General features: G+C 41.7%; 2 protein-coding genes across 2 annotated transcripts in view; both read right to left on the bottom strand.

The window, feature by feature from the left end:
- Positions 1-1,041: 1,041 nt before the first annotated feature.
- The window catches only part of NRF1 (nuclear respiratory factor 1), a 152,167-nt gene continuing 130,497 nt past the window's right edge, over positions 1,042-22,711 (bottom strand). Inside the window, exon 11 of the mRNA XM_043969200.1 lies at positions 1,042-3,206. Within this exon, the coding sequence (XP_043825135.1) occupies positions 3,043-3,206 (164 nt within the window). The 3' untranslated portion in view covers positions 1,042-3,042. The remainder of the gene's footprint in view (positions 3,207-22,711) is intronic.
- Positions 10,232-10,420, bottom strand: LOC122730009 (metallothionein-1-like). The gene has a single exon (XM_043969201.1). The coding sequence runs from the start codon at positions 10,418-10,420 to the stop codon at positions 10,232-10,234; it is 189 nt and encodes a 62-aa protein (XP_043825136.1).

The following is a 22,711-nucleotide window of genomic DNA, read 5'->3' on the forward strand; positions in this document are numbered from 1 at the left end:
AAGGGGAAGAATAGTATCTATTTGAAGCAATATGATGTCTTATGAGCTTTATACGTGTCCTTCTAGCCTTGGAATTTGGGGAACACATATGTGTTTGCCCTCTTCACACCTTGTCATGGTTTTGTAGACTTCAGTTACATCAATTCACAAAATTCGTATTGAACTCCTACCTCTGTGCAAGGCACTATGCCAGAAGCTAGTACACAGCAGATTGCTAATCTATTCCTTGCCTTTAGTCACAGCAATGACAAATACCCCATTTGGATAAGAATCTTTCTTTAAAGATCCCTTTAGAAAGATTCCCCACCTTCCCATGGTAACTCATTCTGATGGTTCTCAAATTTCTTTGGTCTACAGGCCTACTCTATATTAAGGGTCTTCCATGTCACGTCAAATGAATCCTCATCAGGATGAATGAGAAGAATGGTGTTGAATCACAGAATTTGAATACGTCTCAGCCAACCCATACACTGAACAAGAAACCCCTCCACAACACGCCCCGGGTGGTCAGGCTTGGCTTGAAGACCTCCAGCGAGGGAGAGGAGGCAGCTAATCTCCACACTGGAACAGGTCCGATGGCTGGAAAGTTCTTTCCTTTAGATAAAGACGAAAAGCTTCTGTTTTCGGCTCTGGCCCCTAGGGCCCCCAAATCCTCCTTTACAGGATGACAACCTTTCAAATACTTGAAGAAGACAGCTATGTTGTGGAATGCTGGCTGGGGGCAAGGGGGGAGGATTGGGGGGGGGTTGTCGTATTTTGAGAGAAAATAACCCATTGTGACATTTAACAACCCCTCCCTGGTCAGGATAACCTGCCTTTCATGTTTCCTCCCTTGAGATCTCTTGCAAGATATCCAAATGGCAACACCAATGGGAGCTATGGGTCCTGATTCAAAGGTGATTATTTTTCAATTTCTCAGGAAATTAAATAGTTAATATAATCTAGATAACCTTAAGGGTAGCGATGAATCTTACCTTAAAACATCAAATATTTTCCACAGATATAAAAGTCACTCCTAAAAGGTAGTTTATTTGTCTCAGAGGCCAAGATCCATCCCATGACTCCCCACCCACCAGAGATGAACTCACATCCCCACTTCCTGTAGCCACATCTGTAACTATTTATTGAATGAGGCAGTAATAAACAGAATGGGAAAACAACACAGATTCCATGCTCTGCTACTGGATTTTTGCAATTTTTTTTCCATCTTCTTGGCAATCTCCCAAACTACCAGGAGGTTATTTCACCACAAAGGAAACAAGGACTTTAAAGCCACTGGACATCTTCACAATGACAATAAAAAATAATTATAATTATAATAATAATAATTAAAAAAATAACAAACTGTAGACTTAGGACTGTTTATATGTAAATGTTCCCCCTCCCCCCAATACGTACAGAAAAAAACATACAAAGAACATTGGATAGCTTCATATAAAACAAGCAAATCCGAGAATCTGAAACTTTCTCAAAGGCTGAGCAAGACATGAAGAATCTCTTAATGTTGTATTAAAAAAACATTAAATACATACGCTGCTGCACACACTGGGAGAGGGAGGGGGGTCTGGGAGGAGGGAGGAAGAGGGGTTTCTGTGTTCAAGGAGCAAAGGTTTGGCTCACTGGGAATTCGAGTGATCATCTGCCACTGGAAATCCAACGCTTGCAGCAGGGAAATCGTGTTTAATAGAGTGAAAAGAATATACAGATCAAACAACCACTGTTAGGGGCAGGAAAGCTGTACAGGGCCTGCTGGGACAGGTGTGGGACCTGTGTTGTCCAGGATCCTGGGGTGCAAATGCAAACCCTCCACTCCTATCTCCAAAGTCACTTAAGCAGAGAGAAAATGAAAGGGAATCAAAGTCTTGGAGGGTGGGGAACACACACTCTCCTTGGTTCATTTGTTTTCTTTTACTCTAACCCAATATCATCAGTAACAGTCATATGAATCAGACGTACCTTTCAGTTCTGGGGTTTAATATTGTGAAGCCACAAAGTTGCAGGAAAGAAATCATTTTAGGTAGTTGGTACCTCCTATTCTTTGAAGATTTTCCCCACCTTTCTTCTGTCTCTCACTCTCTCTCCCAATTTCTCTCTCTCTCTCTCTCTCTCTCTCTCTCTCTCTCTCTCTCTCTCTCTCTCTCTCACACACACACACACACACACTCTTTCTCTTTCACAAACTCTCTTTAACATATACACACATACGTTTCCTCAAATCTTACCTATCTTTGCTATTCTTCAGTTCATACGGATAAGACCAAAAAACCAGGGCTGACCAAAGCAAAATCGAAATTGCCATGAGATTAACAAAGGGTTTTCCAAGGGAGGTGGAGGAGGGAGCTCCCCCCAAGGAGTGTCAGTCCCTGCCTGCCTGTGGACACTGCCAAATCCACCCCACTCTGCTGTTCCTTTCCTTGGGGTGAGTCCAGTAGAAAGATTTTGCTGCCATTTGTAGGGCAGCTTTCTCAGAGGGCATGGCCACCTCTGCCTGAGTCTGTCAGTAGCTCAATGCATGGCCCTGGTAGAAACATATAGCAGAGCAACTGTGTCTAGCTGTGTAACCTACCACCCACTAAACTGGGTGAATTACTTTTTCCACAGCTCACCTTGATTTCATACAGCTAATTTAATGTGGGTTTCTCATATATATACATATATACACACATATATATTTCATATATATGTAAATGTGTATATACTTATGTACACATATACATATATTTTTTTCCATACACACACACACACATGTATATACACACGTTTCCGCAGAAAGGAGTCCTGCCACAATTTGGCCTTTTCTGGACAGTGAAATCGGCAACGTTGCACTTAACTCCACTGCATCAGAAAATCAAGAGTGGTGCTTTAAAAAAAATGCCATTTTATGTGTCCTCTGCTCCCCCCCTTTTTTTTCCTTTAAAAAAAAAGGATAACAAGACTTGCTTCCAACGTTGGGAGACTTAATGGTGCCTGATCACACTTCTGCAAACGTGTAAAAAACTTCTTTGTCGTAGAATAGAAAACGGCCCCTGACCCAGGCCAGTGTCACTGTTCCAACGTCACCACCTCCACGGCCTGGCCATCCATGGTGACAGCACTGTCTGCTATCCTGGTAGTCACCGGTGCCATGGCCACCTGGACCGGACCGTTCCCCTGGGCCAGGCTAGTTACCACAGTCTGATACATGCTCACCGGAATCTGCACCAAGCCTGTAGAGACAAAGGACAAAGGATGAGGGTCACTCTGGACTCTGAAGACACCAAGGACACTGAGCTTTCCATCTAAGCGTACTTCCCCCTTCCTCCATTTGGCGATCGTTGGTATGGAAGGACTTCCTCCTATTTAACTGGAGTTTGGAGGGGCTGGGCTCTGTTTGCCCAAAGACAGTCTCTGCTAACATTTCTGAGGCTGGAGAGTAGCTGCACCATACACAGAACAGCAGCAAGCGCACTCACACCCCATGCTGCTCCCTTTCTTCATCATAGCTGCCACCACCTCTAGTCTCCTTGTCAACAATGGCAAAGGTGAATGAATGAGGAGTCACCCAGGCCACCTCTGGGAGGCAAAGTATGCCAAAGGTACTGGCTAGGAAACAGCACCCTAGTGTTCTAAGGAACAGCAACAAAGTCAGAAGCCAAGGTTCTCTCTTCTCCACTTGGTTTTCTTGCCACATCAATAACTCAAGGGACATATCGCTCATTTCACAAATATAATGTTAGTTGTCCAGCTAAAACTCATAGTCTGTGATAAAGGAGTTGATGGATTACATTGATGCCCCTATTCACTGTAGCTAATCAGTGATTTATATGAACTCCCCATGTGGCCAAGCCCAATGCTGTTTGATTTTTACTATTGAGGGAATAGATTTAAACCAGAATGAAAAGGTTATCAAGTGGAGGTAGAGAATGTTTTCAGAGCCAACATTTATTGGCTGCCATTTTTATTTAACCAGTTGCCCCCATTGGTGTGAAAAGAGAGGCTGGTGACCTTGCAGAAATCATGAGGCTCCCTGTCCCAGGCCAATCTGATGATGAGCCAGAGAGTCAGCACTCATCCAAACAATTGCCCTTAGGCAACCCTGTCCCAGGCTCTCCTTCAAGATGAGAGATGAGGCTCTCCAGGCCTTTGCTATGTGATGGAGCCAAGGATGATTCTCAAAGGTATCTGAGGCACGATGACAGCTGATTAACTAATCAGTAATCAGTAACCGGGATTATTCATCTTGAAAACTTTGCCACATTCTACCACCACTGTCAGCATGTACCCCGAATCTGTCACCAATTTAAATGCCCCAACATCTCAATACAGGGATTTTAGACACAAACACACACCCATCTCAGTATGGGATTAGATAAATCGCCTCAGTGGCTCTGACGTACCAGCCTTTATGACAATGGCCGGAGCAAAAGACAAGGGAAGAAGAGCTACCAAACCCCCGTGGTTTAAGGCAGGGCTGACTGCCCTTGGAAGAGAGAGAATTAAAATGCTGAGGTACTCTAATCAGACCTGTGATCGTCCCTTTGCTACATGTGTTCAGACCACGAACCTGCCTAGCCCTAATATAGACAGCCCATGTTAAACTCAGCTTGGCTTTGGGGGTCATTTCAATTGCATTCAGCAACAAAGCGCTCTTTCCCACAATTTGGGAGCTTTTCTTTTTAGTTTCCCAAAGGTATCTTAGAGAAAGTGAAGGGAAGCAAGGCTCTTTAATACCTTCTGTCTGCACTAAGGCTGGTAATAGGCAGCTTCTATTTGCAAACTTGTGGAGATTACAAGAATATGTTGGTGCTGGAAGGAATTGGGAAGAAAATAACCCCACCCCCCTTATTATAAAGAGAAGAAAAATGGAGGCTGTGAGAAGTTAAGTGACATAGTGGCGGAGACAGGATGAGAAAGAACTTTCCAGGCTTTTCACTATTAGAAATCTGGGCTTAAAATGATGGAAGAGAAAAGTTTATTTCATGGAGGCTCCAAACAGGAGACACTCACTGAATTTTAGCTTGCTTTTGCACAATGTAATTTCTCTTTGGTGTTTATAGGTGGCCAAAATGGAACCTAGCATCCAAAGTGACTCAGAAATGACAAATCCAAGGCTGCTGGGCCTCTTCAGTTAAATAGTCTAATCACAATGCATGTGGGAATTCCCTGGCCCATGGGATGAGGCAACTTTGTAAGCTTTGTTTATTTTCCTGCTACTTCGGTATGATTTGACGCCTGAAGAAAAGCTTGGATTAGGAATATTTCTGTACCTCTGGCCTCAGTCACTGCTTTCTTGGCATATTTACAAAGGTATCATACAGTTCTCTTTACAGATATATTTTTTTTTTCCTTTCTTTATTTTTCTTTCTTTTTTTTTTGGTAAGGCAATTGGGGTTAAGTGAGTTGCCCAGAGTCACACAGCTAGTAAGTGTCAAGTGTCTGAGGCCGGATTTGAACTCAGGTCCTCCTGACTCCAGGGCCGGTGCTCTATCCACTGCGTCATCTAGCTGCCCCATCAGATATATTTTTTAAGGAGGGCGGAAATCTCCCCCAGTGAGAGGTGATACATATGGAGAAATCCTCAGGAAAACCATGAGCCTGCCTCAGTGCTCTTTCCCCTTTGGCAGCTAGGTGGCACAGTGGAGAGAGCATTGGCCTTGAAGTTGGGAGGACCTGAATTCAAATCTCACCTCAGACACTTACTAGCTATGTGATCCTGGGCAAGTCACTTAACCCCAACTGCCTTAAACATCCAGGATCATCTTCAGTTGTCCTGATATGTATCTTGCCACTGGACCCAGATGGCTCTGGAGGAGAGAGTGAGGTTGGTGACCTTGCACAGTCCTCCTTTGCTTAATTCCAATTCAGTCATGACATCACCCTGATGTTGTGGGTCTTCTGTGAGAATGAAACAATAGCTCTTCCCCCTTCCCATATTGTCTGTAATGTTCATGTGCACTAAAATTGATGTAATCAGGTGCTATCCTAAATTACTTATGCATGTGTTCTATGTCCCCAACTAGACTGTTGTCCTCTAAGGACTGGAATGGGTTCCTCTGCCACATGTCTAGTGTTCTGCTGCACTCATAGTGTACATACATATGTCGGCTACTGCTGCTGCTGTTGAGAGCCTTTAAAATTCTTTTTGGTTCTCAGGTCACTAATGCCTTTGGAAAATGATGAAGAAAAATGTCACGCTCTCCTACTTGGACCAGGGCGGTGTGAGGGGATTGGGGTTAAACTTATTCAACACCTAGATAACACAGATTTGATTGAGTAGCACAGAAAAGGAGGCGGGCCAGACAGTATTTTCTATGTCATTCTCTCCCGTCTTCAATTTAGACATCGGCAGGACAACTTTCACAAAGTGCTTTGAAACATTTCAAGTACAATAATGGATAGACTAGCCACGAATTCTACCAGTATCCATCAAATATCAAAAGAACAAGAGAGGCCCTCTACATCAGATGGACACTATCTGGGGGATTTATGGGTAGACAGGGACAAAAGGCACACAGGATGGGCAGATGGGGATGGGTTGGGACTCTCTTCTTTTAATCCCCACCCCCCACTTCATTACATTTTTTTTGATCAGATAATTCCCAATCTCTTCCCTTCTCTACCTGTTGAGAAGACAAGAAAAATAAAACCCATTAAAAATTGGAATGGTCACGCAAAATGAATTTCTGCATTAGCCATGTTAAGAAAGAAAGAAAGAAAGAAAGAAAGAAAGAAAGAAAGAAAGAAAGGAAGAAAGAAAGAAAGAAAGAAAAGAAAAAAAAGAAAGAGGATAAAATATACTTTGATTTGCACTCTCAGTCCACCAGTTCTCTGTCTGGAGGGAGACAGCATGTTTCAACATGAGTCCTCTGGAATTGTGGCTGCTCATTGTGTTGATCAGCTACTAAGTCTTTCAAAGTTGATTATCTTTATAATACTCATGGTACTGTGTCAACGGTTCACCTGGTTCTGCATACTTCACTCTGCATCAGTTCATGTGTCTTCCCATGTTTTTCTCAAACATCATCATTTCTTATAGCACAATAGAATTCCATCATCTTCACATGCCATGACTTGTTCAACATTCCCAGTAGTTCTGTTTTTCAGATATATGGTACTAGCTGCCTTTAAGACATATAACCTTAATTGTCTTTCCTCTCTAAGCCCAGAGCTTTTGTGTGTACTTAATTATGGCCCTTAGAAATTTCTGGATTTATTACTTGTCATTCTTGGTCTGGAGAAGGAGATGGCAAAGATACTCCTTGTTGATCCCATTTGGGGTTTTCTTGGCAGCGATATTGGAGTGGTTTGCTGTTTCCTTCTCCAGGCCATTTTACAGATGAGGAAACTGAGGCAAACAGGTTTAAATAACTTACTTAGGGCCACATGGCATAAGTGTTGAGGTTGTTCCTTAGACCATGGACATACAGGACATCACCAGGTGCACACTGGAAACTTCTCCAGGTTAGTACAACTTACCAGACCTTGAATTTCACTGGCAAAACCTTCATGAGCTAAGGAGGGTTACCTTCAAGCCGTACGAAGGCAGACTTGAATGAATATAGGTGTTTTAATGACTGGGAAATGTGCAAACTCAGAATATGGTAGGTGAAAGACAAAAGAAAAGAGCAAAATCAGTGCAGAGAACAGGAGACAGGGTAGATTTCAGGGCTCAGTCAACTACTGTAGATTAATCTAATCAGAATAATAGAAACCCAAAATATTTTTTTTTTATCTCATGGCTGGCTGCATGACCCACAGAGACCTCAAAGAAATTTAAAAGCAGAGGAGGAGGAAAAAGGGAGAAGAACCAAGGGGAATAGTATCAACCTGGTCATCAGACAAGTTGAACAAACTAAAATCCACCATGGTTAAGCCAACACTTCCTCTCCACTCCACCTGCAACCAGAAAGGTAGGATTTCTTGGTGAGAAAGGTGATGGGATAGGCCCTCCCAGAGCCTTGAAAGGAGTGAGAAGGGATATGACAGAATCTCCAGGTCAGCCTACCTACCAGGTACGTTTGTTACCATGATTAGATAGTTTGGGGGAACATTTTTCTTAGAGACTAATGCAGTTCTGGTTTTCTCTATGGCTCTTCTTTTTATCCCAAACCAAAACTGATGGTGACCACCTATACATGCTATCCCAAGGCCTGCTGGAGTTTCCTTTTAAGGCAATGGGCTTATCAAAGTATCTATGAATTTATGATGAGAGCCAAAATGGAAACTGATGACAGGAAAATAGGGAAAAGTAAAGGGTAAACAGATCATTATCAACAATATTCCTGACTACTCACTATTGTGAACTTTCTGTGGAAATTAAAATAGAAGGAATCTCTTCTAGGACTGTAAAGTTTAAGCTAAATGACACAGAAATACACAGTAATAGCACACAACCAAACATAACTACATAAGGTCACCAATGTTATGAGACTCTGCATAAGGGGCTTCTTCCAGATGCCTCCCATTCTTCCCCACACAATGGCAACAATCCATCCAGAAGTGTTCTGGGGGTGGCTAGGTGGCGCAGTGGATAAAGCACCGGCCCTGGATTCAGGAGTTCCTGAGTTCAAATCCTGCCTCAGACACTTGACACTTACTGGCTGTGTGACGCTGTGCAAGTCACTTAACACCCATTGCCCCACAAAACAACAACAACAACAAAAACAGAAGTGCTCTGGCCTGGTATCACGTTTTCCTTCCTAATAAAGGTCCCTCTCTTTTCTCCCTCTGGCCAATGAGAGGAATAGGGCAAATCCCAGAAAAATTACAGAGGGCTCAATGGGACTTGGTGATTTGCCCTTTAAGTACAGATCATTTCTTTGATTTTGTTGTATGCCCAGAACCCAACAGTGAATCCTTGAGCAGATGCTCCCGTGGGCACTGCTGATTACTGCTCATTTGAGAGGACGCTACCAGGAAGATGGCAGGGCCCCAGCATGCACTGGGAAGATGAGCAATCTAGTTGGGGGGCGGGGGGAGAGGTACAATTTAAGACATGCATAGTAGTGTTAGGTGGTACTGGGCCACACACTAGGGATGGGATATGAGAGAGAGAGAAAGAGTGTGTGTGTGTGTGTGTGTGTGTGTGTGTGTGTGTGTGTGTGTGTGTGTGTGTGAGAGAGAGAGAGAGAGAGAGAGAGTTATAAGTTTTCATTTGCCGAGCAACTAAGATAACTTGAATGGACAAACTCCTTATGAGAATGCATATAAAGAAGAACAATGACCAAACCTTCAGGGTCACACAAAATTAAAGAGGTGGTTTGTATTGTTCTATAGACCTAAACCTTTGGGAGATTTCAATGCTGGGTATTATCTTGAGAATTTTAGCTGAGGTATGATATTTGAAGTCCTTATGAACAACATATTTAAGAAAATCCAGTACTTTTAGGGAGAGAGAGGAATCACAGGGGAAAAGTAAGGAGGTTTGGTTCTATTTCTGGCCTGAGTAACTCTGGGCAAGTCACCTGAACTCTCTGGGCCTCAGTTCCTCATTTGTAGAAGGAAAAGAGGGGACTAGATGAACTTTAAAAGAAGCCCCAAATGGTCATCGTGATCATAGACTTAGAGCTGGAAGGGACTTCATAGATCATCTACCTGAGGCATTTAAAAATTTTTATTTATCAAGTTTATTTCAATTCAAACATTTCATAGAAAAACAGTAAAAGACACACCCATGGTGTATAAAAATAATTTAGGTCTGTATAAATTCTTCCATTTACAGGTGTAAAGAATTAATTGTTATTTGAGGCTTTTATGCCTGGTGCTCCACCCACTGGTTGTAGCCGTTGCTGGGGCTCTGGCACCTCACGTCATCACCACTCCCCGATGCCCACATGGGCCTGGCAAAATTATAATGATTGGAAGCCTAGTGAGGGCAGTCATGTGACTGTCAGAGCGACCATCCCATTGGTTGGGGCTGTGTGGGATGTTTCTAGGTTTGGGGGAGGAGAATTGGGCATTCTAGGTGGAAGCTGGAAGCGACAGGCGTTCTGCTGCGTATTTTCAGCTGATTCCTGGGCGGTGGTATTTTTTCAGGCATTATAATTTCCCTTTCCCCATTTTATTTCCTTTCCCTTGATCCTACTGATCCTGTTTGTTTTTTTTTTAAAGTTTGTTCTTGTTAAAAGAAATCTTGTTCTGTTTTGAGGGAGGCTGCTGGTCTCTTTCCTTGCCACAATATTGGGGCAAGCCGCTTAGCTAGCACTCCCCAATTAAAAATTGGTCCCCACACAGGCAAAGGGATGTGGGAACATCAATGGCAGCAGTTGCAACTCTCAGTCTGGGGGCCTTTGCAGACACAGCCCTGGGCATACTTGGCACATTCTACTGGGCAGCAGGAGCAGCAGCTTTTCTTGGAGGAGGTACACTGGCACAATCTGCATTTGCAGGAGTCTGAACAGGTGCAAGAGCCACCATTCTCGCAGTTACATTTGGGGTCCATAGCTGGCAGATAAATATCAGACATGCAAGTTGTCACAGGAGAAGGATGTTGTCCCTGAGGCATTTTTAACTTGGGGATCATGTACCCTCAAGGAAACTGAATAGATTTCAGGGGATCTGTGACTTTTCATGGGGAAAATATGTCTGTATTTTCTTTAAAGTCAAACTGCAATTTAATATCTCTTTCACTTGTGAAGTTAAAAAACAACAACCCAGAGGGGCGGAGCCAAGATGGCGGAGAGGAAGCAGCAAGCTGCCTGAACTCTCCTTCTGTTCCCTCAAAACGAACATTAAATCAAGCCTCTGGACGGATTCTGAAACTACAGAACCTGCAAGGAGACAGAGAGACACAGTCCTCCAACCAGAGATAATTTAGAAGACTTCAGGAAAAGGTTGGTCTGACTCGGGCAAAAGGGAGGCCCAGCGCAGGGCAGCAACCCAGCGCCGAAGGGATCGGGGCAAGTCAGCAGGAGCTGCAGGCCACAACCGAACAACTGAGGCCCCTGGAACCTGGTTCAAAAATCTGGTGGCCAAGAAGGACAGTGGAAAAACCTACCTGCACTGGCCGAGAGGGCCACGAACGGGTCAGACGGGATCAGACGCCGGGGTCCGGCGCCTGGCTGGCCGAGCACAATCAGACAGGAAGTGCAGGGCGGGGGATCTCCACACACCATAAAGGCCTCAGAGTAAAAAGCCAGTCACACAGCACCTATACCCCTGCACAAGAAGCCCAAAACAGGGACCCTGGTGCCCCCAGAGCAGACCTCAACTTAAAAAATAAATAAATAAACTGCAATAATGAGTAAGAAGCAAAAAAGAGCCCTCTCCATTGAGAGCTTCTGTATCAATAGGGAAGAAGCCAACACAAACTCAGATGAGACAATAGCCTCAAATTGCCTACATCTGAAGCCTCACAAGGGAAGGTGAATTGGTCTCAAGAACAAAAAGCCTTCCTGGAAGAGCTCAAAAAGGATTTTAAAAATCAATTGCGAGAGGTAGAAGAAAAAAATGGGGAGAGAAATGAAAGCAAAACAAGAAAACTATGAAAAAAGAATCAGCAGCTTGGAAAAGGAAACACATAATTTCACTGAAGAAAACAAAGCCTTAAAAAATTCATTTGGCCAAATGGAAAAAAAGGTGCATAATCTCACTGAAGAAAACACTGCCTTAAAAAATTCACTTGGCCAAATGGAAAAAAAGGTGCATAATCTCATGGAAGAAAACAATGCCTTAAAAATTAAAATTGGACAGTTGGAAGATAAGGAATCCATGAGACACCAGCAATCAGTCAAGCAGAATCAAAAAAATGAAAAAATAGAAGAAAATGTGAAATACCTCATTGGAAAGACAACTGATCTGGAAAACAGATCGAGGAGAGACAATTTGAGAATCATTGGACTGCCTGAAAGCCATGACCAGAAAAAGAATCTAGACACCATATTCCAGGAAATTATTAAGGAGAACTGCCCTGATATCATAGAATCAGAGGATAAAATCATTGTTGAAAGAATCCACCGATCACCTCCTAAAAGAGACCCCAAAAGGAAAACTCCAAGGAATATTGTAGCCAAATTCCAGAATTATCAGGTGAAGGAGAAAATACTCCAAGCAGCCAGAAAGAAGCAATTTAAATATCATGGAGCCACAGTCAGGATTGCTCAGGACCTGGCAGCTTCAACATTAAAGGACCACAAGGCTTGGAATATGATATTCTGGAAGGCAAAGGAGCTTGGATTGCAGCCAAGAATCTATTACCCAGCAAAAATGTGCATTTTCTTTCAGGGGAAAAGATGGACATTTAATGACATTGGGACTTTCAATCTTTCCTGGTGAAAAGACCAGAACTGAATAGAAAATTCGATCTCAACATACAAGACTCAAGAGAAGTTTAAAAAGGTAAACAGAGGGGGAAAAAAAAGGTTACCCTATTAGGTTAAACTGTTTATATCCCTACACAGGAAGATAATACTCATAACTCTTAAGAACTGTAAATGTATTTGGGCAGAGAGAAGGACTTTACATAGAGGGTATAAATATAAATTGTCTTTGATGTGATGATACAAAAGAATTAAGGGGTTAAAAAGGGAGTCTATGGGGAGGAGAGGAAAGGGGAGGTGGAATGGGATGAATTATATCATATGAAGAGGTGGAAAAAAAAACCTATTACAATAGAGGGAAAAAAAGGAGGGGGGAACATTGTTTCAACCCTATTCTCATTAGATTTGACTCAAAGAGGGAATAACATATACGTTCATTGGGATAAAGAAACTTAACTCATTCTTTAGGGAAGTAAAAGGGGAAGGGAAAGGGGGGGGGACTGATAGAAGGGAGGACAAAAGCAAGGGAGAAAAGGGTAAAGAAAAGAGAGGGGGGTGATAAAAAGGGAGGGCAGATTGGGGGTAAGAAGTAAAATGTCGGTGAGGAGGAATAGGGTGAAAGAAGGGGGGAAAAGTACAAAGGGGTAAATAGAATGGAGGGGAATAGACAGTCAGTAATAATAACTGTGAATGTGAATGGGATGAACTCTGCTATAAAACGGAAGCGAATTGCAGAGTGGATTAAAAACCAGAACCCTACAATATGCTGTTTACAAGAAACACATTTGAAACAGAGGGATACACACAGAGTAAAGGTAAAAGGCTGGAGCAGAATATATTATGCCTCAGCTAAAGTAAAAAAGGCAGGGGTAGCAATCCTTATCTCAGACAAAGTGCAGGCAAAAATAGATCTCATTAAAAGAGATAAGGAAGGGAATTACATCTTACTTAAAGGTACTATAGATAATGAAGTAATATCAATATTAAATATGTATGTGCCAAGTGGTATAGCATCCAAGTTCTTAGAGGAGAAGTTAAATGAGTTACAAGAGGAATTAGACAATAATACTATACTAGTGGGGGATCTGAATCTCCCCCTCTCAGAATTAGATAAATCTAGCCAAAAAATAAATAAGAAAGAAGTGAAAGAGGTGAATAGAGTACTAGAAAAGTTAGACATGATAGATGTCTGGAGAAGATTGAATGGGGATAGAAAGGAATATACCTTTTTCTCAGCAGTACATGGCACATTTTCAAAAATTGACCATGTATTAGGGCACAAAAACCTCATAGTCAAATGTAGAAAGGCAGAAATAGTAAATGCATCCTTCTCAGATCATGATGCAATAAAAATTACATGTAAGAAAGAGCCAGGGAAAAGTAGAATGAAAATCAATTGGAAACTAAATAATTTCATTCTAAAGAATGAATGGGCCAAACAAGAAATCATAGAAACAATCAATAACTTTATCCAAGAGAATGACAATAATGAGACAACATACCAAAATCTATGGGATGCAGCCAAAGCAGTGCTTAGGGGAAAATTTATAGCTCTAAATGCTTACATGAATAAAAAAGAGAAAGAGGAGATTAATGAATTGGGCATGCAACTTAAAAAGCTAGAAAAAGAACAAATTAGAGATCCTGAAAATTAAAGGAGAAATTAATAAGATTGAAAGCAAAAAAACTATAGAATTAATCAATAAAACTAAGAGCTGGTTTTATGAAAAAACCAATAAAATAGATAAAATATTGGTTAATTTGATTAAAAAAAGGAAAGAAGAAAACCAAATTACCAGTATCAAAAATGAAAAGGGTGATGTTACCACCAATGAAGTGGAAATTAAATCAATAATTAGGAATTATTTTGCCCAACTGTATGCCAAGAAATTTGACAATCTAAATGAAATGGATGAATATTTACAAAAATACAAACTGCCCAGGTTAACTGAAGAAGAAATAAAATCCTTAAATAAACCCATATTAGAAAAAGAAATTGAACAAGCCATTAATGAACTCCCTAAGAAAAAATCCCCAGGGCCAGAAAAAACAACAACCCAATAACATTATTCTAAGAAGGAGGCCTGATTTAGTCTGATGTTCTCATTTTGCAAATGAGAAAACTGAGGCTCAAAAAAAGTTGTGACTTGTTCAATGTCACACAGGAAGTAAATGGCAGTAAGGATTTAAATATAGGATTTGAATATATGGACTCCAAATACAGTGCCTTTTTGACTATACATTCCCCTCCTTTCTCAAAAAAAAAAATTTAAAAAAAGAAAAGAAAAAGAAAACAAACAGCAAATTATTTAAGGTCATATAAAAGACTGCTCCAAATTACCAGTAATAAGGTAAGTGTAAATCAAAACAACTCTCAGGTTTCATAGCACACATTTCACACTTGGCAAATATGACAAAAATGGAAACAGTCAGTGTTAGAGAAGCTGAAGACAGGTGTGCTAGTAAATTGTGATTGGCCCAACCCTTATGGAAAACAATCTGGAATTATGCTAAAACAGTGATGCAAATGCACATATCTCCATTCTGTTGCAGGACAAATGCCAAGGAAAGAAAGATACCATACATCCCTAAATATTCATAACGACACCTTTTGTGGTAGCAAAGAACTGGAAACAAAGTAGGAAGCCGCAGATCAAAGATTGGCCAAACAAGTTGTGTGGTACACAAATGGAATATTATTTTGCTATATGAAACTGAATATGGAGAAATTAGAGAAGCACGGAAACACGCGAATGAACAGATACAAAGTAAAGTATACAGAAAGAGGAAGACGACATAATGACCATTACAATATGAATGAAAAGAACAAGAAAAAATCCAATTCTTGAATAATTATGATTAAACTTGGTCCCAGAAAAGAGTTCAGGAAATGTACCTTCCTTCTTTCATTATAGAACTTGGAGACACTGGGGGTGGAATATTGCCTCAGTCATCGCATTCATTAGTTCTGCTTAATTGCTTTTTTTTTTCCTTTTAAAGTCTTTGTTGAAAGGAGTAGCTGGGGGGGAGGGGGAAGGAATATATTTGAAAGTGAACTCAGTACAAAAAATAAAACAAATCAATAAAAATGAGTTCAGGATTCAGTTAACTGGTAGAGTAATGTTTACCTCGACTGATCAAGTAAATGAGAGTTACCTATAGTCTTTAGGTATTAAAGAATTAAAACGTTTAATAAATGCTAATATTTCTAGGTAGCTAGCACTGGCTATTGTTTAAGTTATATTGAGAAAATGTATGATTATAGTTTTGGCCAAAGATTAAACTATTTCCTGCTTATCTTAACCATGTCCAAAGTGCTAAGTTTAGAATTCTAATATTCCCTAAACCCATGATGAGAAAGAAAGAGAAAACCATCTTAGCACAGGCAATGAGGACAAAACATACCATCCATCACCTGTAAAGCCCACCTAAAGCCTGCAATTTCTTGGTGTCTCTATGCCAGCCAATGGCTTCTCTTGCTCTTTTCCCCCCACAAGAACTAATTCACTGATGACCTTCTCAGTTAGGCTCTATTTGCGATCTGTATCATCTGCTGCAAAGAAGCCTGACAACCAAATACAAGTTTTAAAAAGTGCTGACCAAGAAATGGGGAAAACACTACCTGTTGTCAGATGGCAGCCTTCAAACAGCTAGGGAAGCTAGTTGGTTTTGCTAAGTCATGTGGCAGGAGAACCCCGTTGCCCCAATAATCTTTGATATCTATCTTTGTAAGACTTTTACAATCTTCTCTGTGGTAGATCTCCCAACACCCCAAACTCTAAAAGCGTGGGCATGTATAACAAACATTATACCATATGTACCTTATGTAGTCAGCATTTAATAATGTGTTAGTGGAAGTATATGTAGTTCTAAAGCACTAAATATAATCTAATAAGAATGTTTTGGAATTAATGGTACTATTTTTTCTTTTTTTTCTTTCTGTTTATTTATTTATTATTATTATTTTTACAACAAACATTTATTTTATTTTCTGTGAGAAAATGTGGATCTAACAGTCAGTCATACTCCCCCTGACCTGTTTGTAGGACAAAGGTCTCAGATCCCCTCCTCCCCCTCAGGTTAGCAAGGTCACATGGTTCAAGGAGCCCTGGTCTCAATAAGGTCCACTCCAGAGTCGTGTCCATACAAGGAAGAGGGGTGGGACTACTGCCTTCCGATTAGCTAGTTTTTGCATGTAGATTGTAACCCTACCAGTGATGAAAAAGGGGAAGGTCCATTCGTATTAGGGACTAGAGTATAAAACAGGGCCTGAGAGCCCCCTTTTTGGGCACCCACTAGCTGCACACTAAGGTGCCTCCTTCTCATGAGAATGAAAATAATGCAAGGGTAGTTTTCAACATTCATTTTCATAAGATTTAGAGTTCCAAATTTTTCTCCCTCCCTCCCTTTCCTCACCCCTCCACAAGATCACAATCAGGTTATATATGTACAATCCACAAGTGTTCTTTTTATCAATTCTTTTTATAGGGGTGCATTAGTTCCTTGGGATTGTCTTGGATCATTGTACTGCTGAGAGTAGTTAAGTCATTCACAATTACTCATTGAACAATACTGCTGTCACTAGGCACAATGTCCTCTCAGCTCTGCTCACTTCACTATACATCGATGTTCATTAGTCTTTCCAGGTTTTTCGGGGATCATCCTGTTTGTTGTTTCCTGTAGCACAAGTCCATTCCACTACAATCATATAATGCAGCTTTTTTCATCATTCCTCAATTGATGGACATTCCCTTGATTCTCAATTCTTAGCCTCCAACAAGAGTTGCTATATTTTTTGTACAATTTTCCCCCCTTTTCTCTTTTTCATGATTACTATTGTTAACTGTTTCCCTTCTATCCTATTCCCTTCCCCATGATATTTATTCTTATATTATATTATATATTTATATCCATCTTCTTTCATCCTATCATAATTCAAAAGGGATTTGCTTCTGTCTGTCCCCTCCCCCACTCTGCCCTTCCTTCTTTTTGCCCCTCTCTCTTTATCCCTTTCCCCTCCTATTTTCCAGCAGGGTTATAGAGATTACTCCACCCAATTGAGTGTGTACATTATTCCCTCCTGGAGCCAATTCTAATGAGATTGAGGTCTTTGAGCCAATTTTGATGAGTGTTAGGCTCATTTACTGCCCAGATTAAATAGATTAATCCACCCAGTTGGGCGTGTCTATTAGTCCCTCCTTGAGGTAGCTCAGAGTTTAAGGTCTTTGAGCCTTTTCTGATGAGTGTAAAATTCATTTACTGCCCTGCTCCTCTCCCATCTCTTCCCCCACTCCATAAGCCTTTTCCTGTTACTTTCATGTAGGATTTCGCTTCTGCCCTTCCCCCTCCCCCAATGAATTCCTTTCACCCCTCAATTTAACCCTAAAGATGTCATTACCTAGCTAAGTGACACAGTGGACAAATCATCACCCCTGGACCCAGGGGGATCCCAGCCAAAACCCGGCCTCAGACACAAGACAGTGGCCCACTGTATGACCCCAGGTATGTCCCCCATCTCCAATTTTTTTTTATGGTTCTCTAGGGTCTTGTATTTGTAATGATACTATTTTTAATGGTATATATTTGCCTTTCTACTTATGTTTCAGGTGGGCATGATATGGTAGAAAGTAAGCCTCAAAACCAAGGAGACCTGGGTTCAGATCCTACTTCTGATAGAGAATGGCTGCTGACCCACGCCAAGTCATTGAACCTCTCACTGCTCCAGACAACAGAGAAAATGCTGACCTGCATTGACAGAAGGAGTTTCTTCATCTTAGAGTTCCCTACATGAGTGAAATCACAGGTCCAGTTTCTATACCTATTTGTTTTCCTAAAAATAAACTCTTTTTTTATTCTTGGTTGGAATTTGGAACTGACAAAGGGGAACAGTCTTAAGTTACGATGTAAGCCTCATCTCTACTCCCTATGTTTAACTCTATGAAATTGGCATGTAGTCTGTCAGTCCACATGGGTAGAAGTGATGGAAATGTGCACAAGATAAGCCACAAAGCAGGTAATATGCATCTTATTATTTCTCTTTTTCCATCTTTCCCATTCTCACATATCCACCACCCTAACTGAGACCCTTATCGCCTCCTGCCTGCTGTCCCTGACACTAAATCTCTCTTCACTCCAATCCATCCGTTATACACAAAAGGATTTCTTATAGTCTAACCATGACGTTCCCTCTAAGACTCCTCTGTTTGACATTTAACCTGGCTTCTCTTCCTCATCACACTGCTCCTCCATCTCTGGTATCCTTTGGACAGGCTCTTTCTCTTCACTTCCACCTCTTGGAATCAGTGGTTTGATTCAAGACTCAGTGAAACCTTTCCTGAGACTCCAGCTACTAGAGTCCTCCCTCTTCCACCTACCTGGAATTCATTTGGCACAGACTGTGTTTATACTTATAAACAGACACTTTCCCTGATAAAATCTAAGCTTCTTGAGGCCAGGGAGTTCTTCACTTTCGTCTTTGTATTCTCAGTCCCAGGCACATAGTAGATGCTTAATAAATTGACTGGCTAACAGCTGACTAAGTCTCTCTAAGATTCATGATTTACAAGCTCTTAAAAGCAGGTAGGATAGGTCGCTCTCCTTACAACTGTTGTGAGAATGTGAGATTATATTTAAGTGACTTAAGCACACTGGAAGAAAGGCACTGTATTAATTAGAGCTATTATGATTTCCATATGGTCATACTCTTAGGAGCCTGAAGCGGCTTACTGCCGTTATCTTGAATACACCAGTTGATAGGGCTACTGTCTAGGAGGGCAAAGGGACAATGAGGTTAAGTACTTGCTGTACTTGCTCTTGATCACACAGCAGGAGTTGGGAATATAAAGCTCTGCCTAATAAAATTGGGAATTTTGAATTTGGGGAAATTCCTATGTGGCACAGAAAAAATAGACATAAACAGATGAAACACGGGAGAACTTTGAGTTGGGGCCGAAGCTCCGACTGAGGCACTGCTCTTATGGCCCCCGTGTGGTTATAGCTTCTGTTAGCCTCTCATCTGTTTCTACATGCTGTACAAATACCAACCTTTCTCTACACACTCAAATACAGATTTTAGCAAGTGGTGGTTTTTATATGATCTGTTATCAATAACATCTCTTTTGCTGGGAAAGGGATTAATTAATCAAGTTAATCAAGGAAAGGGAGGCCATGGGGGTGGGACAGCTGAAACCCAATGTTCCTAAAAAACCGAGGTCACTGTCCCCATTAGTTTCAATTCACTACTGCAGGAGGCCTAGGGAGAGGAGGGACAAGGTCTAGGAAGGGATTGCTGCTAGAGGGAGGTGACCCGACCCAGGACCTGCTTGAATTTTCTTTTCTCTTTCACCAGTGGTTAAAAAATGAAGCTGAGAGGCACTCAGAACTACCTGACCCTCAAACTCCTCTCAGAGCTTCAAGTCCACCCAGTCTAATGTCATATATGTACTTTAAGTCTCACAACACATATGGCATAATACCATGAGAGCTGCCATTGTCTGGATGGAAACTCAATCTGTAACTGGACCCTTTTGGTGCTCACCTAGAATATGTTCCCCTTGCTCATTCCACAATGGACATATTTCTGTTAACATCCAGAGCAACATTCATGGCTGACAAGTCAAAGAGAAACAGGTTCTTTCCCTTCCTGCCCCTCCTCCCACCCCATTTTTTTTTTTTAAAGGGGAATAAAACCCCAACAGAGAACAAATGAGAAAATCTCTGTGCGTCTGAAAGCTGTCCAGCCTTCCTAAGCATTCCTTCTGGCTTACCAGAGTACAAGGCTGGGTGTACTCAGAAGAACGATTGGAGGCCACTTTCCTTAAGCCAATCTGATAGCACAGTCTTTGTAGTCCTGTGCAGAGGGGTGTCTGAACTTCCACATTTAAGCTCCTTCAACAGATTCCAGATCCAATTTGCTCATTTTATAACTGAAAGGATGCTTCCCACACCCTCCCCCTTCAACCCTACTGTGCAAACTTTCAGTTGGGGCCTCACTAATAGTGAAGATTTGGGGGATAATTAGAATGTCACTGGAGATTCTGCTGGCAAAGCAGAAGTTAGAATCTGGCTTGCCTCTTTTCAGGCCTCTGCACTCTCTATGGGCCAACGGGAGGAGAAAAGAGGCTTTGTCGGGAGTAGACGTAGAGTGGGAGGGCACCTGGAGAGCAGACCTGCTGAATGAAGCAGGTGCCACTTAGACATTCACTTTATAGACTCCAACCACAAGCACACCTTCATTTGATATCCAGCTAAGAGCCGGGGGGGGGGGGGGGGGGGGGGGGGGGGGGAAGAGAAACACATTACACAAAAAGGAAGACCATTCACCCTTTTCAGATAGCTATTCCTGTCAGGCTGCTGCTCTTCAGCTTTGCACATTTGCTTCTTATTAAACAAATGTGAGAAACGAAACACTGTATTGGCCATAGTAACCTGAGAATCAGGGGCCAATGCTACCTGATTGAGGGTGTGCAAAGTATTAAGGGTAATAACAGTGCACTGACATTTCACCAAAATTCTAATGAGAGCATAAACAAGTGAAATCTACTGCCAACTATCTGTCAGGAAGCACAGAGGATGGTGGTTATTTTTATGATTATTTTTTCTTATTCCAATGGCTGTGCTGATGCAAATTAATCACACATTCAATGAAGCGTCACCATTTTCTTAGCAGAGATAGTTTTCATGAAACTCAATCATATGTGGCTCTGATGTTGGTGGGGCACTTAACAATTCCTTGCAAAATGCTACCTATAATTACGGACACCAAAAAGGTCTCCTCTCCTTTGACTAAGTTTTCAGAATGATAATTTTACCAAGGTCAGAGTAAATCTAAAGCATCAGAAAGGCCTACAGACATCAAGGGATGTGGCAGTGATACGAAACATTTAACTTAGCCATGAAAATATGGGGGTGATTGCTTTGCCTGGCAATGACGGTTAAGTGGTAGAAACCTTTGGGGAATCTCTCCATTTTAACACAGATCTAACATAGCTTGTTTGGCTTCTTCGAGGCAGAAGCGGCATGGGCACAAAGTCTCTTTACAAACAACAGCCTGGCCCCTGACTTTGAAGCAGACAGAGAATGGCTGACACAATCAGTAAAGGAGAGCCTGGATAAGGGCCTACTACAGGATGGGCTCCTGGAAGCTCACACAGGCAAATGTTCACCACTGCTCTCTGAGACTCTCTGAAGCTTTCTCTGATGCAGGGGACTCATACTGAGGTCCTGAAAACAGCCCCAGGAACTGCATTTTGGACACTTAGCCTTCAGTATGGCTGTGAGTTCCATGAGCAAAGTGTACCTTTCCTGGTACCCAGAACAGCAGGAGTTTAATAAAAGCTGAACACAGGGGGGCAGCTAGGTGTCGAAGTGGATTAAAGCACCAGCCCTGGATTCAGGAGGACCTGAGTTCTAATCCAGCCTCAGACACTTGACACTTACTAGCTGTGTGACCTTGGGCAAGTCACTTAACCCTCATTGCCCCCCCCCCAAATTAATAAAACAAAATAAAAGCTGAAAACTGGTGACAAATGTCTAAGAGAACACATACCCAGGCTAAAAAATGTGCTCAGAACAGAAAGCAACATATAGACATACTATCATTTCAGTAAATTAGGTTCTTGTGCCCAGCTCACTGCTTTAATTATTTAATTTAATTATAGCCATAAACAACTTGGCACAAGAAAGAGAATGTTAAATGTTATGGCCATCTCTCTAAATTATTTTCTGATCAGTGTACAGACACACAGACACACACACACACAAGTTCGCTTTTACATAGTTGTCTTGAGTTCATACATATCATTTTGTGTTACGTCCCCTGTAGTTTTTAGAAGTGTACATACTGACTCCCTTAGTTTGCTGGCTCAGTGTTCCTTGATATCATAGGCTAGATCAGAAAGTACTTTTATGCCAAAAGGTATGACTGATCCAAGACTTGCTAGATTTCTAATGGCAATGATGAATGCACATGAAAGAGAGAGACAGAGAAAGAGAGACAGAGAGAGCGAGTACACTGCGGTGATACCTTCCTTACTGGGCAGAAGGCATCCTGGAAAAGGAGCATGGCTTTTGCTGATGTGGTGCTAAGAGCTGTCATTCAAACACTTTTGCTGGAGGTAACTTCACCTGAGACGAAAAGCATCAACTGCAAAGAATCCTGACCATCTGTAAAGCACTAGGATTGTGGGCTGTGTCTGCTGAATGAAGGAAAATACTGGTAACTCTAGACATCAGGAATGTGGCCCGAGGATGTTTTACAAACAAGCTTCCATCGCTCCTTCTAAAGACTAATTCCTCTCCCTCTTTTCTGTGTGAATAGCCTACAAACTGGACCCTGCTATTAGCAGTGTCTGAGGCTACATTTCCCTTTAATGATAAGCCACGGTATGCAAGCACAAAAAGTAGGGAATAAGTAAGTTGGTCAAGGGTATCCCCAGCTCTTCAAAAGTGACAACAAGGACCTGATGGAGGGGGGA

The sequence above is a fragment of the Dromiciops gliroides genome, chromosome 5 (assembly GCF_019393635.1).
Source record: "Dromiciops gliroides isolate mDroGli1 chromosome 5, mDroGli1.pri, whole genome shotgun sequence".
In the NCBI taxonomy this organism is placed as follows: domain Eukaryota; kingdom Metazoa; phylum Chordata; class Mammalia; order Microbiotheria; family Microbiotheriidae; genus Dromiciops; species Dromiciops gliroides.

Excerpts from the sequence above, each read along its gene's own strand:
- LOC122730009 (XM_043969201.1), bottom strand. The coding sequence starts at position 10,420 with ATGGACCCCAAATGTAACTGCGAGAATGGTGGCTCTTGCACCTGTTCA.